Here is a 12,408-nt window from a genome sequence, read left to right on the forward strand (position 1 = left end):
ATGCTCATACTTCGCAATGTTGTCCATAGCTTGTCATGATCCACACAATCGAAAGCCTTTGCATAGTCAATAAAGCACAGGTAAACATCTTTCTGGCATTCTCTGCTTTCCGCCAGTTAGATGTCATCAACTCAGTTCCAACTCAGAGCGACCCGATGTACAGCAAAATAAAACTCTGCCTCGTTCTCACAATTGTTACTACGTTTGAGACCATTGTTGCATCCACTGTGTCTGTCCATCTCATTGAGAGGGTCTTCCTGTTGTTCAATGACCCTCCACTTTACCAAGCATGCTGCCCTCCAAGGACTGGTCCCCCTGACCACATGTCCAGAGTATGTGAGACAAAATCCCACAGTCCTCACATCTAAGAAGCAGTTTGGATATATTTCTTCTAAGACAGATGAGTTTGTTTTTCTGGAAGTACATGGTATAGTCCGTAATCTTTGCCAATACCATAACTCAAATGCATCAATTGGGAAGTGATTGTAAAAATGGAACATGAATATTTGGCACCAGACCCCTTTTTTTTTAAAAAAAAAAAAAAAAGGTTTCCTGCCAGGAAAACAAGAATGTTCTGAGTGCCACTATCAAAGCTTCCAAGGGGCAGTCAGACATGACACTCTTCTCCTCAGGGAGATGGTCTGCTTTCAGAACGGCTACCTCAGGACCCCATCACATCCTGACCTACCAAGTGAGCAAGGCCATGTCCACACAGCAGGCCACACTGCAGACAGGGCCGTCCACACATGGTCAGAGCCAGATCCCCAGTGCTGTACCCTCAGGGGGACAGATGGACCGAGCCTGCCCAGCCTTAGTGGGTTTTGATTGTGGCTTTTGCACATCAATGTTTTTATACGAATCAGGACCTTGGTCTACTCTAAGTTCATTTCTTGTGTAGGAGGACATGCTGGCAGGGCTCCTTCAATGACTTCCTCCCACTGCTGCCCCCAGAAAACCAGCTGTCATCCGCTGGACTCCAGTCCATGTGTGTTTCAGTAGACCTGTACCACACCGGGTTTCCAGTGGCTAATATTCTGAAAGTGCATCACCTGATCTTTCTCCTAAGGTGCCTGTGGATGGACTCAAGCTACTGAAACATGCTTCCATTAGCAGATGAGCACATTAAACGTTTGCTCCCAGCAGGGACTTCCTGAGTGCAAATCCCACATAGATGGCATTGGGGGCCACTGTGAAGAACTACCCTGTCAACACTGTTTGATCATTTTCATCAACAAATGTCTGTGCTGATGTTCTTCTTATAAAAGTTAATTCCAGGTTTCCTTGGAAATCTTAAATAGTTCTGTATGTACTTTTGATGCGGAACAAGCTCAGGAAGAGACAAGTGATCTCCCCTGCCCTCCACTTCACAGCCTGGTTTGCTTCACTTTTCCATTTTCAGATTATCTTCAAACCAGAACCCTGCCTCTAAGGAGCACATGCTAATCCCCCAGCTGGATCCCAACAAGAGCAACATGAACCCACACTCACAAGACACTCTGCCAAGTAATTTTCTCATAAAACCGTCTCTGCATTGAGCTCTGCATTGTCCAGAACACTCCCTCCTTCCTCTGATGGTATTTGCTGACCCTCAATTAACAGTGATGGACTTTTACAGCCTTTCTTCTGAGGGGAGGATTTATATCCCTTCTCATTTGCCTAAGCTGGATGGTATCATAAATGCAGCACCCTCTAAATTACAGAGCCAGCTTGCCAATAGAGACGACCTTGTTTATTAAAATCTAATTAACTGAAGTTTTAGAATGTTCCTGAGTGGGTTACCAAATTCCTGTTTTACTGCAAACCCAATAAAGATCAAAGATACAACTGGCAGTGGTTAACCCCTAAACTCAGTACCCCACTGTGAACTATCAAATTCCTTCTTCTTCCAGTTATATTCTCCAAGAATAGAGACAGAGCAAACTTTTCCCAAATATATTGACCACGTGTTGACCACGTGTTGACCATGTATTGACCGTCTAGGGCCCGGTGCACCTGCTTTTGGTTTGTTGTATCTGAAGCGACTCAAGTGCTCTTTGTCCATGCTGACATACAAGGATAGAGTGTACTACTTGCTATCCACAGCTGGGAGTCAGGCTGCTAACCTCAAGGTCAGCAGTTCAAAACTACCAGCTGTTCTGCAGGAGAAAGATAAGGCTTTCTGCTCCCATAAAGATTTACAGCCTCAGAAACCCTAAGCAGGGTCACTATGGGTCAGAACTGACTCCACAGCACCACCATCCACAGCTGTGTCAGAAAGTTCCTAGTTATGCGCCCTTTCAAGTTATCCTCTCAACAGTTCTATGTTAGCTGCAATGGTTAAGCGCTCAGCTACTCACCAGAAGGTTGGAGGTTTGAGTCTACCCAGAGGCACTTTAGAAGAAAGTCCTGGTGATATCGTCATACAGATGACTCACTGAGAACCCTGTGAGCACAGCTCGACTCTAATACACAAGGGTGCCATGAATGGAATCTACTTATAAGAAATCACTCACTGAGAACCCTGTGGGGCACAGCTTGACTCTGACCACACGGGGGAGCCATGAGTGGGATCTACTTATGAAAAACCATCCACTGAGAACCCTGTGGAGCACAGTTCTACTCTGACACACACAGGGTTGCCGGATGTTGGAATGCACTCCAGGGTAACTGGTTTTTATATACACAAGACTAATATTTATAAGGTTTTTGCCACCAACCTTGGAAAATAATGTTGGCAAATTGATTGCAACCATATTAGGGGCTTCTAACAAGTTTGTGGAAAATTGGAATTAAAAGATAATGGAATTTTCCCACTAGTGTTTAGAAGTTCCCTCGTATGTGACATAACATACTCAATTCAGTTCTCAGTCTCCATGGAAACTCTTGTTGTTGTTATTAAGTGCTGTCGAGTTGGTCCCAACCCATAGTGACCCTGTATAGGGTTTCTAAGGAGCAGCAAGTGAGCTTGAACCACCAATCTTGTAGGTCAGTCTAATTTTTGCAGTCCAGCGCATTAACCCACAGCGCCACTCCAGGACCCCACAGAAATTCCAGGTGCTCATGCAGTGCCTCATCCAGCATTCCAGCATCACAAATACACGAGGTCAGCCTTGTGTCTCGACTTTCTCCTCTCCCTTTGATGACATGGTTCAGTCAAGCATCCTCCTTTCTCTTGCTTATTCCATGGGACCCTGTAATCTGTGCACTGAGGTTCCTCCTGGAAACTCCCATCAGTTTCTCACACCAGACATTTGACGGTATTTCATGTAACTGACCACCTTCTTTCCCCTGCCTGAAACTCTCTTCCTTTCATTTAAATGACAAACAATCCTGTTACTTCCTTCTCATATTTCGGGTCATGTATTTTCAATCCCATTAAGTCATCTTCTCCCTTAATTCTTGCTCCATGGTGGTCTCCATTCTCCCACCAGGGCTGCCTCTCACTCACATTAGTCTGGTTCCTGAAAGATGCTTTGAAACTTTATTTTTTAACTGGACTATCTTACCATAAAAAGTAAGGTAGTGAGCCTTTTCAGGCTTTTACATCCCAGATTTTCAGCATTTCCAAAATACCAATAACATAAACACACAAGTTCACAGAAGGAAACCTCTTCTACCTTCCAACAAGCCCTTTGTGTCCACTCGGTGGGCACCAGCCTGCTGAAATGAAGGAGGAGTAAGGAACTCTGTTAGCCATGCTGTAGGGTTAGCCTGGTTGGGATCGATGGGAGAATCATTTGTATGGATCTGTGTTAGCTGAAGGGGCCGTAGGAGGGGCCACAAATGCAGTGGGATAAAAACGCCATGCCTCTGGATGAAAAGAAGAGCAGTGCATCATTGAACAGTACAACCTTTGAGGAAGGTCACATCCATACCATAAATATACAGGGTTTATTGCATTACCTTCTGAGGTCAAACAAGTCAGGACCAATTGTCTTTTGAGCAGACCAAGGTGTTTAAGCAAAAGTTCAGCTAATGTGGAGTGTGGCTATAGTGATTCTCGGCTGTGGAGATCGGTGGGGACACTAGAAAGACTTCACATAGAGAGTAAATTAGATACAAATTGGTGTTGTAAAAATTGACTAGTTCAGAATTTCTTTCCTATCCCAGGAAGGAATCTTAAATTAGGCCTTGTCTGCCATCTTGGCGTTTCCAGTGGTTCCCAGTCCGTGAGCTGCAGCCAGTCATTGGTGCCTCCAGCATTCTAAAGCTCAGTCACCTCCCCCCCAGTTACCCACCTCGGTGATGTGAGGAGAGCCTAACGATCCTTAGGGGGAAACCAGCGGGAGAAATGTCTTGGCAGAGCTGTCAGTTTATTCTGTGGGCCAGTGACTTCTCAGTGGCAGAATTCTCACCTGCCATTCAGGAGACCTCGGTTTCAATTCCCAGTCACAGTGCCTCAAATAAGATCAAATGTCGCTATGATTTGGAACCTCCTAGGTGGCAGTGGGTTTGGTTTGGGGTTTGATATTGACATCAGGAATCCCAGTGTGATCTGAAACAGTTAATCTGCTTGCCTACTAACCAAAAGGTTGGCAGTTCAAGTCTACCTAGAAGCATTTTGCAGCCAGGTCTACCAGTCTACTTCCAGAGGTCACCGCCATGAAAACCTTGCAGAGCTCGGTCATCCACTAGCATTCCTGACATCTGCAGTTCCCCCTTTGCTGAAGGAAATTCATTGAGGTAGAGTTTACATACCCTAACTCCCCTAGTCTTAAATATACAACTCAGGGAATGTTAGTAAATTCACTGAGGCATGCAACAAATCCCCACAACACAGTTTGAGGGCATTTCCATTTTCTATCTAAGATTCCCCTAACCCCATTAATGGCTAATTTCTGTTCCCACCCCAAGCCGCTGGTAACCACTAATGTCCATTTTGTGTCTGTTGCTTTGGCTTTGAGACATTTTCTACATAGTCTACATAGAGATAAAGAGCTAGATGGCCCCTAACCTAAAATTTGTGATTCAAACCAATTTGTGAACCCATTGGGTCCATGGGAGAAGGCGGTCTGCCTGTGTACAGATGGCAGCCTAGAACCCTGTGGGGACAGTCTCCTCCGCCACCTGGAGCCAGTGTGCCTCAGAAGTGATTCATAGCACCAAAACTGAACAAAGGAATGAATGAGTGAAACAACAAATGAACACACACACACACATGAGGGGGCTGCAGAAAGTCTGGAGCTACACATGCTCTGTAACAGCTGATACTATTAACCAGCTGTTCATGTGGATTTTTTTTTCCCTTCTCACATTATCAAAGAGGAGATCAAAGACCACAGCCTACAGTATGGATTGCATCTCAAAGGAAAGAAAACAAAACTCCTCACCAATGGACCAGTAAACAACATCCATATAAATGGAGAGAAGATTGATGTTGTCAAAGACTTCATTTTGCTCAGATCAACCATCAACACTCATGGAAGCAACAGTCAAGAAATCAAACGATGTATTGCACTAGGCAAATGTGCAGCACCTCTTTAAAGTGTTCAAGAGCAAAGGTGTCAGTGTGAGAACTAAGGTACGCCTGACCCGAGCCATGGTATTTTCAATAACCTCAGACTCATAAGAAAGTTAGACAGTGAATAAGGAAGACCGTAGAATAACTGATGCTTTTGAGTTACGGTGTTGGAGAATATTGAAAGTATCATGGGCTGCCAAAGGAACCAACAGATCTGTGTTGGAAGAAGTGCAGCCAGAGTGCGACTTAGAGGCCAGGATGGCCAGACTTAGTCTCTCATACTTCAACATATTGTCAGGAGGGACCAGTCACTGTAGAAGGATGTCATGTTTGGTAAGGTGGAGGGTCAGAGAAAAAGAGGAAGACCCCCAGCGAGATGGATTGGCACAGTGGCAGCATCAATGGGCTCAAGCAGGGCAACATTAGTGAGGTTGGCCCAGGACCGGGCAGTGTTTCATTCAGTTGTGCATGACGTTGCTATGAGTCGGTGTTGACTCAATGACCTAATAGCAACAATAGCCTGTCTCCTCTTGAAATATCCTCGGCAGCCAAGATATTAACCTGCTGAATTATTTCCAGAAATTTCTAGCTTAACAATGACAGCACATGAAAGCACACTCACTATAATTCTATATTTGGGTGAGGGGAGGGGTGCTTCTTTTACAGATAACCAAGTACTTCTAAAACTTTGGGAAGAATTAGTCCTTCTATACTAGTAGCGTAGTGGTTACGAATCGGGCTGCGAACCTTAAGGTCAGCGGTTCAAAACTACCAGCTGCTCCGTGGGAGAAAGATGAGGCTTTCTACTCCCATAAAGATTTACACCCTCGGAAACCCTGTACAGGGTCGCTATGGGTCGGAACCGACTCGACGGCACTTAACAACAACAACATACTAGAATTGTAGGCTAACTTTCACCAGATCTGATAGAGCACAAGGCTCGTGTTTGCAGAAGCTCAGGCTATTTCGTCTTCTTTAGGGTTTTAGGTTCTTTCCTTTTTTGTTGAGTGGAGGGCAAGGCTCTACTGTCTAAAGACTTGTCTGCTTTCTCAGCTGGATAAGAAAAGCAGGCTATAGAATAATAACAGATTAAAACAAAATTCCCCAGCAAGACAATAGTGGAGCGAAGTCACCAACTGCAAGGTTAAACCAAACCACTTTCCCATCCAGTAGATGACTCATGGAGACCCCATGTGTGTCCAAGTAGAACTGAGCTCCTTGGGGTTTCCAATGACTGCTCTTCACAAAGTAGAATGACAGGTCTTTCTTCAGAGGTGCCTCTGGGTGGTCTCCGACCTTCAACCTTTCTGTTCGCCTCCAAGCACGTCAGCTGTTTACAGCTCTGCCAGGTTAGAGACACCAAATCTGCAGGATCAAGTTTTATTCAGCAGTGATGTGACTGCAAAGATAATTCATGAGCCTGAGTTCAGGGCCTGTTTGGGATGGATGATCGACTCCGGTAATTCACAAGCCCACGAACAGATGTAATTAGCTTCTTATGCTCACATGATAAACAGCTGCTTAATATCTCCCTGAATTAGATTGACCTCAGTCTGCAAAGACCGTAACTTCTGAGCTGTGTTGCTTGCTAAATCACTTTCACCCAGGTGCTGAGATGGACATTCCTTGCAACAGTGTCTGCAAGGAGCCCGCTCTAGGCTCGTTCTATTCGTCCCTGTCACTCACTCATCTTCCTGCTAATTGTAGGCTGTGCTACAAGACACATCAGAAACTTGGCACTCGTCAAACCATGTTCTATGCACCTGTTGCAAATTGAATTGTGCCCCCCAAATATGTGTTGCAGATGAAGGAAGAGAGAGGGCATGCCACGTGAAGACCGTCCAGCAGCAGAAATTCAGAAGAAACATAGCATCTCCAGATGTTTGCCCTGTCACCAAAAGTCAAGGAGAGGGTGACTTTTTGTTGTTTACTCAGATGACACTCATGGCTTTTCCTGTTTTCTTGGTTTGGTACCGGAGATTTGTGTCTTGAATGTTAACTGGATTGCAACCAAGCATACAGTGCTTCCCTGCTGGTCATAGTTCTAATTTAGTCAAGAGAAAGCAAACTCACAAAACGAAAATTCGTACCTTCCATTTGGAATGTTGAAAACACAGACATGGTTGAGGTAGTAGGTCACGTCTGAGGGCCTCTGGCGGCCGAGTCTGACTCTGACCCAGGTGTCTGTAGGTCCTGACTGACCTCGCGGCCTGACTGACCTCAGTATGTGAGTGCCCACACTCTGAAGTCTGAGGGTCAGACAGCACACTGAATGACACGCTGTTAGTGGGGCAGGGGCTCCAACAGCAGGAGGTATCACAGGGGCAAGAGAAGGGGAGAGACCTGGACACTCCTGAGAAGGGAGAAGGTGGCTTCCTGTCCCTCGAGGTCCTCTTGCAGCCAAGTGGGCTCTGGGTCAGAGAGCTCCAGGAACAGCCCTGTTGTTGTTAAGTGCCATTGAGTCGGTTCCGACCAATAGTGACCCTGGATAGGGTTTCCAAGGAGCGGATGGTGAGCTTGAACCCGCCAACCTTGCAGTTCTAACGGCTTTGCAGTCTGGCACATTAACCCACAGTGCCACACCAGGAACAGCCCTGAGTTGGATCTTATCTAGGGTGACCAGAGGTGGGCTGCAATTTCACAGAAACAGCAAAGCAGGCAGGCTCTAAGTGGATAGGAATTGGCCCATTGGAACTATTTTTAAAACAATTATTGTTGTTGTTAAGTGCCATCGAGTCCATACCAACTCATGGCGACCTTATGCATCACAGAACAAAACAATTAGATGTGTACAAATTTGAGTTTGGCACCCACGGGCCTTTTGGGCTAATGGGCCTCAGCTTGCAACGGAGAAATTGTGGGGGCCAGTGCACCCGAGGCTGGTTTAGGCTGGTTTCCATAGCAGTGGGATATCCGGTAGAGACCAGACAAGAGGTAAGTATGGATGACCAGGAAAAGGGCCTCGGGGAACCCACCCTGGTTTGACTCCCAGCCCACTCCTCACTGTCACCAGAAATTGACCTAGGCCCTGCCAAGGATGCCATAAACCGTATCAGTTGTTAAAACAAGCACCAAGCACTGAAGGAACTAAAGGGGCCGCCAGCTCAGAGGCCTGTTTTATGGGTCCGTACAACCCACTGGAGTTCGTGCTACCACCGCTGTGAGTGTGTGCAGCTCTTGTGACAAGGTGGCCTCTTACCTGGGCCCTGGCAACTCACTTCTCAACAGCTCTGAAGGAGAAGCAGGTGTTGCGCGGATGGTCACGGTTTACCTGGGTCTCAGTGAATGTCTGATTAGTTGTGCAGTTCTCAGCCTGAACAATTCTCAGAAAACACGCCTTTCTAACTCAGTCTCCCTCCTTCTGTCTTGTGCTTCAGGAGAAAGGACGCCGGCTTCCTGTCTTACAAAGACCATCTGCCTGTGAGCCAGGTGGTGGTAGGAGACACAAACCGGCCGGGCTCCGAGGCCAAGCTGAGCGTAGGCCCTCTACGATGCCAAGGGGACAGTAAGTTGGCAAGCGTCGCAGACGTGCTTTCTGATTGCGTTGAGCAGAATCCTGCTCCTTAAGGGTCCCTAAAGAACCATCAGGGAATGTGGAGTGCTGGGCTAGATACCGCTGGAGGAGGGCGCCCCTAGTCTCCACCCCTGGACCCTAAGTGTGGGCATCAAGAGTGGACACTCTCTTCCTGTGAATTCAGACAAACCGAGTCTGACACCTTCCTTCATGGTGCTATAAATAGTACACACGACCCTCAACAGCTGGACCGCCGCTGTTAATATCATTAGCATGACTATTTATATCCCCATCAACCACCATAAACTGAGTTTATGGTGACACAAATAGTGGAATTATGGCTTAATATATCATTGTAAACTTGGGCGCTGGCTCTAAAAAGTTTGAAGTGATCATTATCACATTCCACCCTCATCAGAGCCCAGAGCTGATGGGCCTTGGTAACCTCATTGTTTATATGCGTCTAACTTGCTCTCAGGATAAGGAACTAGGGCTGCTAGCTCACACAGCAGGAGCAGGGGGGCCTGCCAGGTAAGAACCCCAGTAGGATTTTATAATGGCCACTTCCCTTCATGCTGTATCTTCAGAAGGGGACAGCCAGTGATATGTTGCCATGGGAACTCTAAAGTGAACTGGCTGGGTCTCCTTTCCCCTCCTCTGTGGGCTTACAGGTAGGGTGGCTCCCTGGGGAGATGTCTGTGTGTATGATGTGTGCAGGACATCAGCAGACCCAGATTCTGGTCTTGTGTGACTGGCACCAGGAGACCTCAGGCAGGAAGCCCGTTTCCAGGTGTGGTCATGAGCTCCTCCCGGGTGGTCATCAAGGGTTGGTGCCTGCAGGTGGCACCCTCCAGGGAAAGTGTTTAGTGAGATGGATGTTTCCGCCACATCTGTAAACAAGGGGGGAGTACACCCAATGATAAATGATGGCACCCACTCCTTGCAGTGCTCTGGACTCAGTACCTCACACCTGTGGGCAATGAGGCAAGGCAGTGCTCCTGAACCAGGGGCAAGGGCGTGTGGGTGCGCCCGTGAAGGAAGGAGAGAAGAGCGCTGGAAACTGAGACAATCTGCAGAGAGATTTGTTGCTTTTCTGGTGAACAATGATGCCTCGTTGATCTAGCCATGCTTAGACACTTCTTCAGTAAGAAATGTAATTGTAGCTGCTTTAGAGAAAGAGTCCCGTTCATCACACGTGATTACTCCTCTTAGCATTTTACAATCGATCCACAGTATCCGCCTGGTGGCTTCTAACTCTGAAGTTAGTTCTGACTTAGAGAAGGTTCCTTCTAGTGGCCCACCTGCCCAGCAGAGATGTGGAACTCCTGCAAACCTCACCTGTTCTGAAGCTGAAGAGCCTATGAATGGCTTCTGGCCAGCATTGTCCTCTTTCCACCAACACATCAGTCCACTGGACGAACTCATTTCTGGCTGTTATTTGGTAGCACTTTGCTAGATATAATCTGGGGAATAAGGAAAAGAAGTTTAAACCACATTTTGTGAAATGCATATGAAAATCTAGGTGGTGTGATGGGAATCGATGATAACCAATACTTACAGAAGAGGAGCTAGATGGTCTATTCCAGACTTTATTTTGGTTTAAACGGCCAACTTTGGGGAAACTCTGGTGGTCAGTGCCCATTTCGGTCCCAAGGTTGATGCTCTTGGAGACGTCTTAGGGCCCTTGATTAAAAAAAAAAAAAAAATCAGCTGTTGTATTTATCAACACTGCACAGCAAAGGTTGTTGTTGTTGTTGTTAAGTGCCATCGAGTCGGTTCCGACCCATAGCGACCCAGTACAGGGTTTCCGAGGGTGTAAATCTTTACGGGAGTAGAAAGCCTCATCTTTCTCCCGCGGAGCGGCTGATAGTTTCGAACCGCTGACCTTAAGGTTCGCAGCCCGATTCGTAACCACTACGCTGGTGGCCCTGTGGTATTGAAGCTTCACAGAGATGTATCTTAATGATGATCTTTCCAGTTGGTTTTATAATTAAATGACATTATGCTTTGTTGGAGTCCTGGTGTGGCACTGTGGGTTTATGCGCCAAACTGCAAAGTTGTTTGAACTGTAAGATTGGCAGTTCAAGCTCACCAGCTGCTCCTCTGAAACCCTATACAGGGTCACTGTGGGTCAGAAATAATTTAATGGCACTTAACAACAACAACATGCTTTATTACTCCTGACTGGTCTCTGTACAAAAAGAGATGTTGGAGCTTCAAAAAGTTTGTGTAAAACTTGTAGTATCTTCCCCCCACCCCACCCCACCCCACCCTTAGGTTACAGCTTGTTCTAGACCAGATGTAAAATTACAGCTCGTTCTAGACCGGATGTAAAATTGCAGCTCATTCGAGACCGGAGCTAAAATCCGTGCCGTGTTAAGCTTATATAGGTTATGGGTGTTCTCATGTGCCATCAAGTCAACTCACAGTGGCCTAGTATAGAGTTCCTGAGAGTGGCTGGTGGGTTTGAACTGCTGCCTTGTGGTTGGCAGTCCAGTGCTTATCCTACAGCTCCACACCAGGTTATGGTTAGGACTCTGGTAGCGTAGTGGTTACGAATCGGGCTGTGAACCTAAAGGGGTAGGGGTAGGAATTGGGCTAGGGTGGGAAAGTGGGGCGTGGTCTACTTTTAGGAGTACTGTTAAGTTTACTTTTATTTGTTTTTAATTGGATTTGTTTATTGTTCATACATTAATTTAGCCCTTGGCTAATCTTCTTGCAAAATATCTGTTAGGTTGTCTGCCCATTTCCTAGTAGACGTTCTAATTCATCCCTTAAAGAGTTTCTTTTGTTTTCTTCTTTAATTTATTGAAGTTTTCTCTGTGGTCCAACCTATGGTCTGTTCTGGAGACTGCTTCATGCACGCTGGGAAAGAAGTACCTTGCGCTATTGTTGGGTGGAGTGTTCCCACATATTCCCGAGGTCAGGTTGGTTGATTGTGCTGTTTGGTTATTATGTACCTTTATTGAGTTTCCCTCAATAAAGTGCCATTGAGTCAGTTCCAACTCATAATGACCCTGTATAGGGTTTCTGAAGAGAGTGGGTTTGAACCACTGACCTTATGGTTAGCAGTCCAGTGCTTACCTGATAGTGCCACACCAGAACTCTAAGAGATTTCCTCTTGTTGTTCAATTTTTCCATAAACTTTGTGAAACTCATAAATATGGAGCTCTAGTGTGGCATTGTAGGCTAAGCACTGGACTGCTAACCACAATTTGGTGGGTCAAATCTATCAGCTACTCCTCAGAAACCCTACACAGAGTCACTATGAGCTGAAATCAACAGTTTAGGAATTTCTCAAAAAGTTAAACACAGAATTATTATTATTTGTGTTGTTACGTGCTGTTGAGTCAGTTCTGTACAGGGTTGTTGTTGTTGTCAGGTGCCATCGAGTCGGAACCGACTCATAGCGACCCCATGCACAGCAGAACAAAACAATGTCCGATCCTGGGCC

At 46.2% G+C, this 12,408-nt stretch overlaps 1 protein-coding gene across 1 annotated transcript in view; it reads left to right on the plus strand.

Annotated features, from left to right (window-relative positions):
- The window catches only part of CNTNAP2 (contactin associated protein-like 2), a 1,478,157-nt gene that overhangs the window by 1,176,201 nt on the left and 289,548 nt on the right, over positions 1–12,408 (plus strand). The window contains exon 16 of the mRNA XM_006861289.1: positions 8,818–8,945. Coding sequence (XP_006861351.1) covers positions 8,818–8,945 — 128 coding nt within the window. The remainder of the gene's footprint in view (positions 1–8,817; positions 8,946–12,408) is intronic.

The sequence above is a fragment of the Chrysochloris asiatica genome, unplaced genomic scaffold (assembly GCF_000296735.1).
Source record: "Chrysochloris asiatica unplaced genomic scaffold, ChrAsi1.0 scaffold00041, whole genome shotgun sequence".
Lineage (NCBI taxonomy): Eukaryota > Metazoa > Chordata > Mammalia > Afrosoricida > Chrysochloridae > Chrysochloris > Chrysochloris asiatica.